Below are 17,565 nucleotides of genomic sequence, written 5' to 3' on the forward strand. Positions count from 1 at the left end.
TCTATCTCCCTCTCTATGCCCCAGCTGAGTGGATTGCAGATGAGCCGTGCTCTGCCTTGTATGCTCCTCTGGCTCTGAAGCTCCAACCAATGACTTGGGCTTGTTTAAAACCTCTTGACGGGGGCAGAATTTTTATGTTTGGAAAAATAACGTTCCCATTGTAAACTGCCTATTTCTCAGGTCCAGATGCTAGAATATGCATATAATTGACAGAGTAGGATAGAAAACACTCTAAAGTTTCCAAAACGGTCAAAATATTGTCTGTGAGTATAACAGAACTGATTTTGCAGGCGAAAACCTGAGAAAATCCAACCCGGAAGTGACTTCTATTTTGAAAAATCCCTGTTCCATTGCCTGCCTATCCTCCATTTAAAGGGATATCAACCAGATTCCTTTTCCTGTGGCTTCCTCAGGGTGTGAACAGTCTTTAGTTTCAAGCTTTAATTTTGAAAAATTAGCGAGATTTATCAAAACGCGTCAGTGGATACACGGATGTCCCTCCATTAGTTGATGCGTTCGACACTGTTTGCTCGATATTTTCTTTCTCTCCAGTATTGAATAGTTTACAGTCCGGTTGAAATATTATCGTTTATTGATGTTAAAAACAACCTGAGGATTGATTATTAAAAACGTTTGACATGTTTCTAAGAACTTTACGGATACTCTTTGGAATTTCCGTCAAGCCTTGATGACCTGTCTAAGGCTGTGGAATACTGAACATAACGTGCCAAACAAATGGAGGTTTTTGAATATAAAAATAATCTTTATCGAACAAAAGGAACATTTATTGTGTAACTGGGAGTCTCGTGAGTGCAAACATCCGAAGATCATCAAAGGTAAGCGATTCATTTTATTGCTTTTCTGGCTTTCGTGACCAATCTACACTGCTGCTAGGTGTTCTTAATGTTTTGTCTAGTGATCGATAAACTCACAAACGCTTGGATTGCTTTCGCTGTAAAGCATATTTTCAAAATCTGACACGACAGAATCTGACATGACACTGCTTTTCTCCTTACTTACTGCACTACAGTGGAGCTGATGAAAGAGGAAAGGAGAGAAGGAGGAAGGAAAGAGGAGAGTGGAGGAGAGGAGAGGGGGATTTTGAGAATACATGACAGAGGGAATGGGAATGGGGAGATTGTGTATTTGTATTTATTCTGGATCCCCATTAGCTGCTGCCAAGCAGCTACTCTTCCTGGGGTCCAGCAAAATTAAGGCAGTTATACATTTGAAAAACATTACAATACAATCATAACAGATTTCACAACATATTAACCCTGTCCCGTTAGGCTAGGCTATGCTAGTCAGCTTTTTTGATGAGGAGGATCCCGGATCCGGGAGAGAGAAGCGGTAGAGGTTTTAAGTGTGTGCCCTCCAGGCCTCTACTCTACTACCACTTATCTATAACACAAAATCCATGGGTACATGTGTCTATAGTGCGTATGTCATTGTGTGTTTGTATGCATTTGTCTATGTTTGTGTTGTTTCACAGTCCCTGCTGTTCCATAAGGTGTATTTTTATATGTTTTTAAAATCAAATTTTACTGCTGGCATGAGTTACTTTGATGTGGAATAGAGTTCCATGTAGTCATGGCTCTATGTAGGACTGTGCGCCTCCCATTGTCTGTTCTGGACTTGGGGACTGTGAAGAGACCTCTGGTGGCATGTCTTGTGGGGTGTGCATGAGTGTCTGAGCTGTGTGCCATTAGTTCAAACAGACAGCAAATACAAGTAATGATGAAGTCAATCTCTCCTCCACTTTCAGCCAGGAGAGATTGACATGTATATCATTAATGTTAGCTCTCTGTGCACATTCAAGGGCCAGCCTTACTGCACTGTTCTGAGCAATTGCAATTTCCCTAAGTCCCTCTTTGTCATACCTGACCACACGACTGAACAGCAGTCCAGGTGCGACAAAACTAGAGCCTGTAGGACCTGCCTTGTTGATAGTGCTGTTAAGAATGCAGAGCAGCGCTTTATTATAGACAGACTTCTCCCCATCCTAGCTACTGTTGTATTAATATATTTTGACCAAGACAGTTTACAATCCAGGGTTACTCCAAGCAGTATAGTCTCCTCAACTTGCTCAATTTCCACATTATTCATTACACAATTTAGTTGAGGTTTAGGGATTAGTATATTTAGGACTAACTTATTCCTGCCACCCATTATGAAACTAACTGCAGCTCTTTGATAAGTGTTTAAGTGTTGTTGATGTGTATAGTGTTGAGTCATCCGCATATTGGACACACGGCTTTACGCAAAGCCAGTGGCATGTCGTTAGTAAAGATATAAAAAATTAAGAGGCCTAGACAGCTGCCCTGATGAATTCCTGATATTCTACCTGGATTTTGTGGGAGAGGCTTCCATTAAAGAACACCCTCTGTGTTCTGTTAGACAGGTAACTCTTTACTCATTGTCCACAATATAGCAGGGGGTGCTATAACTTTCATGGTTCAACCTATCACCAGAGGGCGGCAGAGCCCGTCCCAGAGACATTAATGACCCTCAGGTGTGTCCTATTACTCATTATGATTTCCCTGTTAAAAGACGTGTGTTTTCTGGTTTCCTTTGCAGAAGCTTGAATTGTAAAGTGTGTGTTTGTTTCCTGAGTGAGTTCTGTCCCTATAAGTGTGCTGAAATAGCGTTGTATCTGGTCAAACACTTTTTTCCCAAAAAGTTTGCTAAGGGTTGGTAACATATTGAATGGTCGGCTATTTGAGCCAGTTAAGGGGGCTTTACTATTCTTAGGTAGGGGTATAACTTTTGCTTCCCTCCAAGCCTGAGGGCACACACTGTTTACTAGGCTTAAATTTAAGATATGGCAAATAGGATTGACAAATAGGAGTGGCAACATCGTTCGCTATTATCCTCAGTAAATTTTCCATCCAAGTTGTTAGACCCCGGTGGTTTGTCATTGTTGATTAGATAATTGTTTCACCTCTTCCACACTTCACAGAATTCAAAATTACAATGCTTGTCTTTCAAAATTTGGTCAGATACACTTGGATGTGTAGTGTCAGAATTTGTTGCTGGCATGTCATGCTAATCATTTGCTAATCTTGCCAATGAAAAAATCATTAAAGTAGTTGGCAATATCAGTGGGTTTTGTGATGAATGAGCCATCTGATTCAATGAATAATGGAGCGGAGTTTGCCTTATTACCCAAACATGTATTTAAGGTGCTCCAAAGCTTTTTACTATCATTCTTTGTCATTCATCTGTGTTTCATAGTGTAGTTTCTAATAAGGAAATAATAAGGAAGCAGAGCATAAAGGGGTGACCAAAGGTGTCTGGAAGAGAAAGGGATGAGGAGGAAAGAGTAGGGTAGAGAGTCAATGATTGGATTGTCCTTTCTAATAAGGAAATAATAAGGAAGCAGAGCATAAAGGGGTGACCAAAGGTGTCTGGAAGAGAAAGGGATGAGGAGGAAAGAGTAGGGTAGAGAGTCAATGATTGGTGGGGGCACACCAGAAATTGACAGAAAATGTTTGTATTTTCTATTTTATTTGAAAATACCACCTTTTCAAATACTCAGTATTCAAATATAGTTTATATAGGAGTTTCAACTAAAAGGCAACTATTTTCTTGGATATTCCACTACGGGTCTCAGAAAACCAAATAATAATTTTAAGTATTTTGAATACTTCTCAAACAACCAAATCATATTTGAAAGTATTTGAATATACAATATTAGTCAAAAGTTTGGACACACCTACTCATTCAAGGGTTTTTCTTTACTTTTCTATTTTCTACATTGTAGAATAATAGTGAAGACATAAACTATGAAACACATATGGAATCAAGTAGTAACCAAAAAAGTGTGAAACAATTTTATATATATTAGATTTTAGATTCTTCATAGTAGCCACCCTTCGCCTTGACAGCTTTGCACACTCTTGGCATTCTCTCAACCAGCTTTGACTGGAATGCTTTTCCAACAGTCTTGAAGGAGTTCCCACATGCTGAGCACTTGTTGGCTGCTTTTCCTTCACTCTGCGGTCTAAATCATCCCAAACCATCTCAATTGGGTTGAGATCGGGGGATTGTGGAGGCCAGGTCATCTGATGCAGCACTCCATCACTGTCCTTCTTGGTCAAATAGCCCTTACACAGCCTGGAGGTGTGTTGGGTCATTGTCCCATTGACATACAAATGATAGTCCCACTTAGCGCAAAACAGATGGGATGGCATTTCGCTGCAGAATGTTGTGGTAGCCATGCTTGTTAAGTGTGCCTTGAATTCTAAATAAATCACAGATAGTGTCACCAGCAAAGCACCCCCACACCATCACACCTCCCCCACACCATCACACCTCCATGCTTCATGGTGGGAACCACACATGCAGAGATCATCCGTTCACCTACTCTGCGTCTCACAAAGCCAGGGCGGTTCGAACCAAAAATCGGAAATGTGGACTCAGACGAAAGAACAAATTTCCATCGGTCTAATGTTCATTGCTCGTGTTTCTTGGCCCAAGCGAGTCTCTTATTCTTATTGATGTTCTTTAGTAGTGGTTTCTTTGCAGCAATTGGACAATGAAGGTCTGATTCACGCAGTCTCATTTGATGTTGAGATGTGTCTGTTACTTGATCTCTGTGAAGCATTTATTTGGGCTGCAATTTCTGAGGCTGGTAACTCCAACTTATCCTCTGCAGAAGAGGTAACTCTGGGTCTTCCTTTCCTGTGAGAGCCATTATAGAGTTTCATTATAGAGCTTGATGGTTTTAGTGCAACTGCACTTGAAGAAACTTTGAAAGTTCTTGACATTTTCCGGATTGACTGACCTTCATGTCTTAAAGTAATGATGGATTGTCATTTCCCTTTACTAATTTAGAGCTGTTCTTGCCATAATGTGGACTTGGTCTTTTACCAGATAGAGCTATTTTCTATATACCACCCCTACCTTGTCACAACACAACTGATTGGCTCATACGCATTAAAAGAAGTAAAGAAATTCCACAAATGAACTATTAACAAGGGGCAGCTGTTAATTGAAATGCATTCTAGTTGAGTACCTCATCAAATCAAATTGTATTTGTCACACGCACACCTTACAGTGAAATGCTTACTTACAAGCCCTTAACCAACAATGCAGTTTTAAGAAAATACATAAATAAAGTACAAGATAAAAGTAACAAATAATTGAAGAGCATCAGTAAAATAACAGGCTATATAAAAAAGGTACCCGTACAGAGTCAATAAGTCACCGGTGTTGAGGTAATTGAGGTAATATGTACATGTAGTTATTAAAGTGACTATAAGTAGATAATAACAGAGAGTAGCAGCAGCGTAGAATGGGGGGGGGGGGCAATGCAAATAGTCTGCATAGCCATTTGATTAGATGTTCAGGAGTCTTATGGCTTGGGGGTAGGAGCTGTTAAGAAGCCTTTTGGACCTAGACTTGGCACTCTGGTAGCGCTTGCTGTGCGGTAGCAGAGAGTCTATGACTGGGGTGGCTGGAGTCTTTCACAATTTTTAGGGCCTTCCTCTGACACCGCCTGGTATAGAGGTCCTGGATGTCAGGAAGCTTGGCACCGGTGATGTGCTGGGCCATACGCACTACCCTCTGTAGTGCCTTGCGGTCGGCGGCCGAGCAGTTGTTATACCAGGCAGTGATTTAACCCGTCAGGATGCTCTCGATGACGCAGCTGTAAAAACCTTTTGAGGATCTGAGGACCCATGCCAAATATTTTCAGTCTCCTGAGGGGGAATAGGTTTTGTCGTGCCCTCTTCACGACTGTCTTGGTGTGCTTGGACTATGTTAGATTGTTGGTGATGTGGACGCCAAGGAACTTGAAGCTCTCAACCTGCTCCATGACAGCCCTGTCGCAGAAAATCGTGGCGTGCTCGGTCCTCCTTTTCCTGTAGTCCACAATCAACTCCTTTGTCTTGATCAAGTTGAGGGAGAGGTTGTTGTCCTTGCACCACATGGTCAGGTCTCTGACCTCCTCCTGTCAGAGCAACTCACAGATCACTGTACCTATACATAGCTTATCTGTAAATAGCCCATCCAATCTACCTCATCCCCATACTGTATTTATTTATTTACCTTACTCCTTTGCACCCCAGTATCTCAACTTGCACATTCATACTCTGCACATCCTACCAATCCAGTGTTGATTTGCTATATTGTAATTACTTTGCCACCATGGCCTATTTATTGCCTTACCTCTCTTATCCTACCTCATTTGCACATGCTGTATATAGATTTTCCTTCTGTATTATTGATTGTCTGTTTGTTTATTCCATGTGTAACTCTGTGTTGTTGTATATGTCGACGTGCTTTGCTTTATCTTGGCCAGGTCACAGTTGGAAATGAGAACTTGTTCTCAACTAGCCTACCTGGTTAAATAAAGGTGAAATAAATTTAAAAAAAATAAGAAAATAGACTGCCTCATCATTGTCGGTGATCAGATACTGTTGTGTCATCGGCAAACTTAATGATGGAGTTGGAGTTGTGCCTGGCCGTGCAGTCATGAGTTAACAGGGAGTACAGGAAGGGACTGAACACACAGCCCTGCGCGGCCCCCGTGTTGAGGATCAGCGTGGTGGATGTGTTGTTACCTACCCTTCCCACCTGGGGGCAGCCCGTCAGGAAGTCCAGGATCCAGTTGCAAAGGGAGGTGTTTAGTCCCAGGGTCCTTAGCTTAGTGATGAGCTTTGAGGGCACTATGTTGTTGAACGCTTAGCTGTAGTCAATGAATAACATTCTCACATAGGTGTTCATTTTGTCCAGGTGTGAAAGGGCAGTGTGGAGTGCAATAGAGATTGCATCATCTGTGGACCTGTTGGGGCGGTATGCAAATTGGAGTGGGTCTAGGGTTTCTGGGAGGATGGTGTTGATGTGAGCCATGACCAGCCTTTCAAAGCACTTCATGACTACTGGTTGAGAGAATGCCAAGAATGTGCAAAGCTGTCAAGGCAAAGGGTGGCTACTTTGAAGAATCTCAAATACAAAACATATTTTGATTTGTTTAACCCTTTTTTTTTACTACATGATTCCATATTTGTTATTCCATAGTTTTGATGTCTTCACTATTATTCTACAGTGTAGAACATAGTCATAATAAAGAAAAACCCTTGAATGAGTAGGTGTGTCTAAACTTTTGAATGGTACTGTATGCAAGTTATATGAAAACAAAAAATAATACATATTTGATGGCTGCCAAATATTTGATGAAGAACCAAAAACTAAATTAGTCTAAATATATGATCATTAGCACATGGTTTGGAAGGCTGTCAGGTATTCAATTTAATATAGCTGTCACGATCGTCTTGCTGAGAGAAAGTGGACCAAGGCGCAGCGTGTGCAAAATACATTCTCTTTTATTGTAGAGAAAGGGAAAAAACACGCAACAAACACTATAACAAACTGAAACAAAACAACAAACGAATCGTGAAGCTAATAACGTAAGTGCACACACAGGCTACAAACGTACAACATAGACAATTACCCACATTAACCTAGTGCCTATGGCTGCCTTAAATATGGCTCCCAATCAGAGACAATTAATGACATCTGTCTCTGATTGAGAACCATTCAGGCAACCATAGACACAGCTAGACACCTACATTAAACACAAACCCATCTACTCTATTTAACCCCCTAAACCATACAACCACCCTAGACACTACAAAAACACATACATTCCCCATGTCACACCCTGACCTAACTAAAATAATAAAGAAAACAAAGAATACTAAGGCCAGGGTGTGACAATAGCCTAGAATTAAATACATGAGGGACATGGATTTACCTCAACGTTAGAATAGACCACTTTTTGCAGCTTCAAAATTATGAACAAATACAGTGCAGTATTCCAAATTTTGTTATGTTGCAACCTGAATTTAAAATGGATGAAATTTAGATTTTCCATCACTGGCCTACACACAGTACACCATAATGTCAAAGTGGATCTAGGGTTTTAGATTTATTTTTATTAATACAAAACAAAAAGCTGAAATGTCTTGTCAATAAGTATTCCACCCCTTTGTTATGGCAAGCCTAAATAAGTACAGCAGTAAAAATATGCTTAACAAGTTACATAATAAGTTGCATGGACTTTTTTTGAATGACTACCTCATCTCTGTACCCCACAAATACAATTATCTACAGTGCATTCGGAAAATATTCAGAGCTCAGGTCCATCCTGTTTCTATTGATCATCCTTGAGATGTTTCGACAACTTGATTGGAGTCCACCTGTGGTAAATTCAATTAATTGGACTTGACTTGGAAAGGCACACGCCTGTCTACATAAGGTCCCACAGTTGACAGTGCATATCAGAGCAAAAACCGAGCAATGAGGTCGAAGGAATTATCTGAGAATTCAGGGGAGAAGAGCATTGGTCAGGCAGATGACCAAGAACCCGACGGTCACTCTGACAGAGCTCTAGAGTTCCTCTGTGGATATGGGAGAACCTTCCAGAAGGACCACCATCTCTGTAACACTCCAACAATCAGGCCTTTATGGTGGAGTGGCCAGACGGAAGCCACTCCTCAGTAAAAGGCACATGACAGCGCGCTTGGAGTTTGCCAAAAGGCACCTAAATGACTCTCAGACCATGAGAAACAAGATTCTCTGGTCTGATGAAACCAAGATTGAACTCTCTGGCCTTAATGCCAAGCGTCACGTCTGGAAAAAAACAGGCACCTCTCATCACCTGGCCAATACCATCTCTACGGTGAAACATGGTGGTGGCAACATCATGCTGTGGGGATGGTTTTCAGCGACAGGGACTGGAAGACTAGTCAGCATCAAGGGAAAGATAAATGAAGCAAAGTACAAAGAGAATCTCAATGAAAACCTGCTCAAGAGCGCTCAGGAAGTAGAAAATGGCGCCGACAGAGAGGGCTGCCTCGCTTCTAGTCCTTAGGAAACTTTGCAGTATTTCGTTTTTTTATGTATTATTTCTTACATTGTTATCCCAGAATATCTTCAGGGTTATTACACACAGCCGGGAAGAACTATTAGATATGAGAGCGGTGTCAACTTCCAGCACTACGACCAGGAATACGACTATCCCGAAGAGGGAAGACATCAGGGATTGTAACATACTCTGTTTCACGGAAACATGGTTCTCTCGGGATATGCTTTCGGAATCGATACAGCCTCTTGGATTCTTTGTACGCCGCGCCGACAGGGATAAACTTCTCTCCGGGAAGAAGAAGGGCGGGGGTGTGTGTTTCATGATTAACGACTCATGGTGTAAATGTAACAACATACAGGAACTCAAGTCCTTTCGTTCACCTGACCTAGAATTCCTCACAATCAAATGCCGACCGTATTATCTCTCAAGAGAATTCTCCTCGGTTATTGTCACAGCCGTGTATTTCACCCCTCAAGCCGATACCACGACGGCCCTCAAGGAACTTCACTGGACTTTATGCAAACTGGAAACCATATATCCTAAGGCTGCATTTATAGTCGCTGTGAATTTTAACAAAGCAAATTTGAGAACAAGGTTAACCTAAATTCTACCAGAATATTGACTGCAGTACTCGCGCTGGCAAAATTCTGGATCACTGCTACTCTAACTTCTGCGATGCATACAAGGCCCTCCCCCCACCCTGCCTTGGGGCAAATCTGACCACGATTCCATTTTGCTCCTACCTTCCTATAGGCAGAAACTCAAACAGGATGTACCCGTGCTAAGAACTATTCAATGCTGGTCTGACCAATCGGATTCCACTCTTCAACATTGTTTTGATCACACAGACTGGTACAGGTTCTGGGTAGCCTCAGAGAATAATATTGACGTATACGCTGATTCGGTGAGTGAGTTTATAAGGAAGTGCATAGGAGATATTGTACCCACTATGACTATTAAAACCTACCTTAACCAGAAACCATGGATAGATGGAAGCATTCGCGCAAAACTTAAAGCACGTACCACCGCATTTAACCATGGAAAGGTCACTGGGAATATGGCCGAAAACAAACAGTGTACTTATTCTCTCTGCAAGGCAATCAAACAAGCAAAATGTCAGTATAGAGACAAAGTGGAGACTCAATTCAACAGCTCAGACACGAGACATATGTGGCACGGTCTACAGACAATCACGGACTACAAAAAGAAAATCAGCCACGTCACGGACACTGACGTTCTGTTTCCAGACAAAATAAACACCTTCTTTGCCCGCTTTGAGGATAATACAGTGCCAACGACACGGCCGCTACCAAGGACTGTGGGCTCTCCTTCTCCGTGGCCGACATGAGTAAGATATTTATACGTGTTAACCCTCGCAAGGCTGCAGGCCCAGAAGGCATCCCTAGCCGTGTCCTCAGAGCATGAGAGTTTACGGACATATTCAATATCTTCCTATCCCAGTCTGCGGTCCCCACTTGCTTCAAGATAGCCACCATTGTTCCTGTACCAAAGAAGGCAAAGGTGACTGAACTAAACGACTATCGCCCCGTAGCACTCACTTCTGTCATCATGAAGTGCTTTGAGAGGCTATTCAAGGATCATATCAAAGGATCTTATCACCTCCACCTTACCTGTCACCCTACAGTCGTGGCCAAAAGTTGAGAATGACACAAATATTAATTTTCACAAAGTCTGCTGCCTCAGTTTGTATGATGGCAATTTGCATATACTCCAGAATGTTATGAAGAGTGATCAGATGAATTGCAAAGTCCCTCTTTGCCATGCAAATGAACTGAATCCCCCAAAACTATTTCCACTGAATATCAGCCCTGCCACAATAGGTCCAGCTGACATCATGTCAGTGATTCTCTCGTTAACACAGGTGTGAGTGTTGACGAGGACAAGGCTGGAGATCACTCTGTCATGCTGATTGAGTTCGAATAACAGACATGAAGCTTCAAAAGGAGGGTGGTGCTTGGAATCATTGTTCTTCCTCTGTCAATCATGATTACCTGGAAGGAAACACGTGCCGTCATCATTGCTTTGCACAAAAAGGGCTTCACAGGCAAGGATATTGCTGCCAGCAAGATTGCACCTAAATCAACCATTTATCGGATCATCAAGAACTTCAAGGAGAGCGGTTCAATTATTGTGAAGAAGGCTTCAGGGCGCGCAAGCGCCAGCACTGTCTCCTAAAGTTGATTCAGCTGCGGGATTGGGGCACCACCAGTACAGAGCTTGCTCAGGAATGGCAGCAGGCAGGTGTGAGTGCATCTGCACCCATAGTGAGGCAAAGACTTTTGGAGGATGGCCTGGTGTCAAGAAGGGCAGCAAAGAAGCCACTTCTCTTCAGGAAAAACATCAGGGACAGACTGATATTCTGCAAAAGGTACAAGGATTGGAATGCTGAGGGCTGAGGTAAAGTCATTGTCTCTGATGAATCCCCTTTCCGATTGTTTGGGGCATCCGGGAAAAAGCTTGTCCGGAGAAGACAAGGTGAGCGCTACCATCAGTCCTGTGTCATGCCAACAGTAAAGCATCATGAGACCATTCATGTGTGGGGTTGCTTCTCAGCCAAGGGAGTGGGCTCACTCACAATTTTGCCTAAGAACACAGCCATGAATAAAGAATGGTACCAACACATCCTTAGAGAGCAACTTCTCCCAACCATCCAGGAACAGTTTGGTGATGAACAATGCCTTTTCCAGCATGAAGGAGCACCTTTTGGAAGATAACTAAGTGGCTCGTGGAACAAAACATTGATATTTTGGGTCCATGGCCAGGAAACTCCCCAGACCTTAATCCCATTGAGAACTTGTGGTCAATTCTCAAGAGGCGGGTGGACAAACAAATACACACAAATTCTGACAAACTCCAAGCATTGATTATGCAAGAATGGGCTGCCATCAGTCAGGATGTGGCCCAGAAGTTAATTGACATTATGCCAAGGCGGATTGCAGAGGTCTTGAAAAAGAAGGGTCAACACTGCAAATATTGACTCTTTGCCTCAACTTCATGTAATTGTCAATAAAAGCCATTGACACTTATGAAATGCTTGGAATTATACTTCAGTATTCCATACTAACATCTGACAAAAATATCTAAAGACACTGAAGCAGAAACTTTGTGGAAATTAATATTTGTGTCATTCTCAAAACGTTTGGCCATGACTGTAGACCCACTTCAATTTGCTTACAGCCCCAATAGGTCCACAGAAAAGGAACACCTACCCGAGAATGCTATTCATTGACTATAGTTCAGCATTCAACACGATACTGCCCTCAAAGCTCATCACTAAGCTAAGGACCCTGGGACTAAACACCTCCCTCTGCAACTTGATCCTGGACTTCCTGATGGGCTGCCCCCAGGTGGTAAGAGTAGGTAACAACACATCTGCCACGCTGATCCTCAACACGGGGGCCCCTCAGGGTTGCGTGCTCAGTCCCCTCCTGTACTCCCTCTTCACCCATGACTGCATGGCCAGGCACGACTCCAACACCATCATTAAGATTGCCGATGACAAAGCAGTGGTAGGCCTGATCACCGACAACGATGAGACAGCCTATAGGAAGGAGGTCAGAGACCTGGCCGTGTGGTGCCAGGACACTAACCTCTCCCTCAACGTGATCAAGAGAAAGGAGATGATTGTGGACTACAGGAAAAGGAGGACCGAGCCCGCCCCCATTCTCATCAACAGGGCTGTAGTGGAGCAGGTTGAGAGCTTCAAGTTCCTTGGTGTCCACATCACCAACAAACTATCATGGTCCAAACACACCGGTACCGGAGCGCCAAGTCTAGGTCCTAAAGGCTTCTTATCAGCTTCTACCCCTAAGCCATAAGATTTCTGAACAGCTAATCAAATGGCTACCCCCTTCCCTTTACGTTGCTGTTACTCTCTGGTTATTATCTATGCATAGTCACTTTAGCTCTACCTACATCTACATATTACCTCAATTACCTCGACTAACCTGTGCCCCCCACATATTGACTCTGTACCGGTACCCCCTGTATATAGCCTCGCTAATGTTATTTTACTCCTGCTCTTGTAAAGCCCTTAACCAACAATGCAGTTCTAAGAAAAATAAGTGTTAAGTAAGAAACAGATAAGTAAAACACTTAAATAAAAAAACAAATGGTTAAAGAGCAGCAGTAAAATAACAGTAAGCATTTCACTGTATGGTCTACACCTGTTGTATTCGGTGCATGTGACAAATAAAATTTGATACTAATCTGTACAAAATATAATCGGTTTGAATTTATTATGTACACATCTGGGGAAATGGACATTCAGGAGAATTGGGCGGCAGGAAGCCTAGTGGTTAGAGTGTTGGGCCTGTAACCAAAGTTTGGTGGATAAAATCCCCAAGCTGACAAGGTAAAAATCTGTCGTTCTGCCCCTGAACAAGGCAGTTAACCCACTGTGCCTAGGTCATTATTGTAAATAAGAATTTGTTCCTAACTGATTTGCCTAGTTAAATAAAGGTTAAATATAGAATGTTCCAAAAAGTATTGTGTAGATCAAATATGACTGTCATACAGATTGGAATATTATAGGAGATTATGTTTGCTATTTATTCTATTTCTATCTTCAACATACAATTCCAGATACTGCCCTGCCATTAGTTGAAGGCAGCAAATCCAATAGTTTCCCGAAAAGTAATCACTTTCTGAGATTTGTATTCAAATAGTTAAAAAACGTTGTCATATTTGGGGATCTGTATTCAAATAGTTAACTATTTGTCCCCCCCAAATAAATAGTTACTTTCCACAAAGCAGTTTAAACCGTAGTTGTCTCAGGTCTGACACACAAACACGCACACACATTTACCTCCAGGCTGTCTGTAGCGGAAGTGTCGTGGGGTGGAGGGGGAGCGGCAGGGAGAGACTTCTCCTGATTCGCTGTTCTGAGGCGACTCTGGGATGAACTTGTCCATTGAGACAGACTCCAAGACAGCTAAGCAGAAAATGACACACTATTGTCAATCACACAATGGCAACAACAATGGCTTCATAAAGAACAGTGAGTCATCGTGCTTTGCTGGTCTAGCGGTAATGCTGCAGCGTCCAGCACACGCGTCTACAGTGACGGCATAGGTTTGAATCTGGCATAAGGCCCTTTGTCACAATCTCTATCGTTCCTCACTGTCATCCTCTATCTCTATCAGTTAAATATAATCAGAAAATACCTTCAAAAACAGAAAAGTGAATCCTTCACTCACACACAGTCTCTCTCACACAGATAAATACTTGGGGTACACGGGGAAAATGTAGGGGGGCCCTTAACAGCATTTTGACACCGAATCACGAGTCTTCCCTGTAACTGTCTTCGTAGAGTCAGAGGACTACAGAGCCACTTTAGATGAATATCCTGCAGAGTGTGTGTGTGTGTGTGTGTGTGTGTGTGTGTGTGTGTGTGTGTGTGTGTGTGTGTGTGTGTGTGTGTGTGTGTGTGTGTGTGTGTGTGTGTGTGTGTGTGTGTGTGTGTGTGTGTGTGTGTGTGTGTGTGTGTGTGTGTGTGTGTGTGTGTGTGTGTGTGTGTGTGTGTGTGTGTGTGTGTGCGCGCAGTGTCCGCCCAGCCAATAAGCGATATGCTTATGGGTGTCAAAATGATTGACACGTCTAAAGATTTGTATAAATAAAGTAGTCAAAAGTTTTGTATTTGATCCCATATTCCTGGCACGCATTGACTACATCAAGCTTGTGACTCTAAAAAGTTGTTGGGTGCATTTGCAGTAAGTTTTGGTTGTGTTTCAGATTATTTCCTTATTTTAGATTTTTTTGCCCAACAGAAATGTATCGTAAATAATGGATTGTGCCATTTTGGAGTCAATTTTATAATAAATAAGAACATGAGAGAAAAGGGAAATCTGCATGCTGCTCTTGCTAGTATCACTGTTCTTTATTAAGCTTTACGTATCGAGGGGACTAGGAGCTACAGCAGGACGCGGTAATTAACCTCTCCAAAAAAAGAACTCGCTGACGCTCAAGTCTCAGTCTTATCTAAGGGCCTCTGTACAGACAAACCATTTGATACGAAGAAAGATTGAACTTAGATGTGTTTTCCCAAAATACTGCTTCTAGCCTAGAGACCCAACAAATAACTCTTACTCATTTTATTCCCAAAAGCAAATTATGTCCTATGGTTAACAACTCCTCAGTTAATACCTATTGTTGTGCCTGTATATATGAGAAACACTAACCATATTCAGAAAACCTCACCAGGACAGAAGAGCAGGCACTCAATGAACAAATGAAAGACTAATCTTTGTTTATCAAACCTGCAGACAAGGTGGGTGCTGTGGTCCTTTTAGACTATGAAAAATACAAAAAATCTATTGAACTTGATGCAGCTTATTAAGAAAAGATCATTACTCTTCATGAAGAAATTTTAAATTTGACAAAGCGGCTTGAGGATTCCATTAGACCATCAGCATCTTTAAATGCTTCCTGTCAAAACATCCAAGAGGATCATAATGGGACCTTCCTGGACTATGATACATTTCCACCACTGCACCCCTCTACTAGGTTGAACCAGAAAATGGCTGCTCATTGTTCGACTCCAGGTGAGCTTAAATGGATGCGTGTCGGAACCAGAAAGAAGGAGAAGAATCGTTGTCGGCGCACCTGCCTTCTTCCCCCGCGTCCGGACTTAAGACTTTCAAATCGCTTTGAGCCCCTGTACCAGCTGTCTTCTGCCGGGGACTTGGGTGTTCCCTCCATGGCTGTGGATGTCCCTCCAGCTACCTCTCCCTGTCCTAGTCAATCAATCGCCTGGGCACAGCTTGGACCACCCAGCCTCCCTCCGCTGGGCCGTGGTCTCTGGATCAGAGCTCTGTCCGTTTGGCTGTTGCAGCCTGCACGCAGCCTGCGTCTCAGCAGCCCTCTACTCAGGTGAGTTCTGTGGCTCTGGCCTCGCAATCAGCTTCGAGACACAGCAGAGGCAGGATCATTCTGGCTATTGTGATAGGGAGTTCAATGGTGAGGTATATATTTGTACCGGGGGCAAAGACTTTGTGTCTTCCCATGGCAAAAGTTCAGGATATCACCACGTTGCTTCCTGAGGCTGTGTGTCAGTCAACGGGGGCTGATACTGCCATGGATCACTTGGGGTCGAATTACATTATAAAGGGCAGCTCAGAACAGCTGAAGATGGATTTTAAAGAACTGATTGGATATCTACTTGACACCAACAAACGCCACATAATATCTGGCCCTCTGCCTTTCATAAATCATGACATTGAACGGTTCAGCAGACTTTTAGCCCTCCATAACTGTCTACAAGACTATTGCAGCTCTGTGGTTTTAACATTTATTGAAATGTTGATACCTTCTGGAAACAAAGCTTGTATTATAAGGAGGATGGGATCCACCCAAACCCAAAAATGTGGGTTCTTGGATCCTTTCACAACATTATAAGGCTGCGTTGAGACAATTATTTATCAATGACCCAAGCCCAGCTCATTTAATGCCTACCATTGTGTCGCTGAGTTGTCATAATGCTTCAGCAAATTTACATTATCCAAGGGCGTTGGAAGACACAATGTAAGTAACCTAATTTATGTCCATCTCACTATCCTGCCTCTGCTGATCCTACAGCTATTGTATGCAGTAATCAGATGCCTATTAACCAGATATATACTGTTAGGACTGAGGTGGTGTGCACAAGCAGGAAGTCCACTGTGTGCAGTTCACCCTGCACTAACATAAATAACCCAAGCATGTCTACCTCTGCTAAGCTTCCCAGTAAAGCAAGAACAACATTCAAGGATCCCAGAAAAGTGTTAACCTTTCACTGCTACCAAACCCGGATCCGGGATCCCCCCCATCACAAAAGCTGACTAGCATAGCCTAGCCTAAAGCTACAGGGATATCATATAATAAAATGTTCATGAAATCACAAGTCCAAAACACCAAATGAAAGATACAGATCTTGTGAATCCAGCCATCATTTCCGATTTTTTTAATGTTTTACAGGGAAGACAAAATATGTATTTCTATTAGCTAACCACCATAGCAAAAGACACAACTTTTTTTTGTCCACCATTTTTCCCTGCATAGGTAGCCATCACTAATTCGACCAAATAAAGATAATAGCCACTAACCAAGAAAAAACTTCATCAGATGACAGTCTGATAACATATTTATTGTATAGCATATGTTTTGTTAGAAAAATTTGCATATTTCAGGTATAAATCATAGTTTACCATTGCAGCCACTATCACAAAACGCACCAAAGCGACTAGAATAACTACAGAGAGCAACGTGTATTACCTAATTACTAATCATAAAACATTTCTTAAAAATACACAGCGTACAGTAATTGAAAGACACAGATCCTGTGAATCCAGACAATATTTCAGATTTTCTAAGTGTTTTACAGCGAAAACACAATAAATTGTTATATTAGCATACCACATGTGCAAACATTACCCCAGCATTGATTCAAGGCAAAAAGAGCGATAGCGTTATCACCACCAAAATATATTAATTTTTTCACTAACCTTCTCAGAATGCTTCCGATGACACTCCTGTAACATCATATTACAACATACATATAGAGTTTGTTCGAAAATGTGCATATTTAGCCACAAAAATCGTGGTTATACAATGAGAAAAGTAGCCAAACTGGCCAGAAAATGTCGGGCGCCATCTTGGAGAGTGACTTAGTCTAAACAATAAATAATCATAACCTT

At 42.2% G+C, this 17,565-nt stretch overlaps 1 protein-coding gene across 4 annotated transcripts in view; it reads right to left on the minus strand.

Annotated features, from left to right (window-relative positions):
- Positions 1-17,565, minus strand: part of LOC139576367 (ras-specific guanine nucleotide-releasing factor 2) — a 244,912-nt gene that overhangs the window by 65,434 nt on the left and 161,913 nt on the right. For 3 of the 4 annotated variants that reach the window (XM_071402412.1, XM_071402410.1, XM_071402408.1), the window contains one exon: positions 13,701-13,826. The exons of the other annotated variant lie outside the window; for it this stretch is intronic. In XM_071402412.1, the coding sequence (XP_071258513.1) occupies positions 13,701-13,826 (126 nt within the window). The remainder of the gene's footprint in view (positions 1-13,700; positions 13,827-17,565) is intronic. 4 annotated transcript variants of the gene reach the window in all.

This window comes from Salvelinus alpinus, chromosome 5 (genome assembly GCF_045679555.1).
Source record: "Salvelinus alpinus chromosome 5, SLU_Salpinus.1, whole genome shotgun sequence".
NCBI lineage: Eukaryota > Metazoa > Chordata > Actinopteri > Salmoniformes > Salmonidae > Salvelinus > Salvelinus alpinus.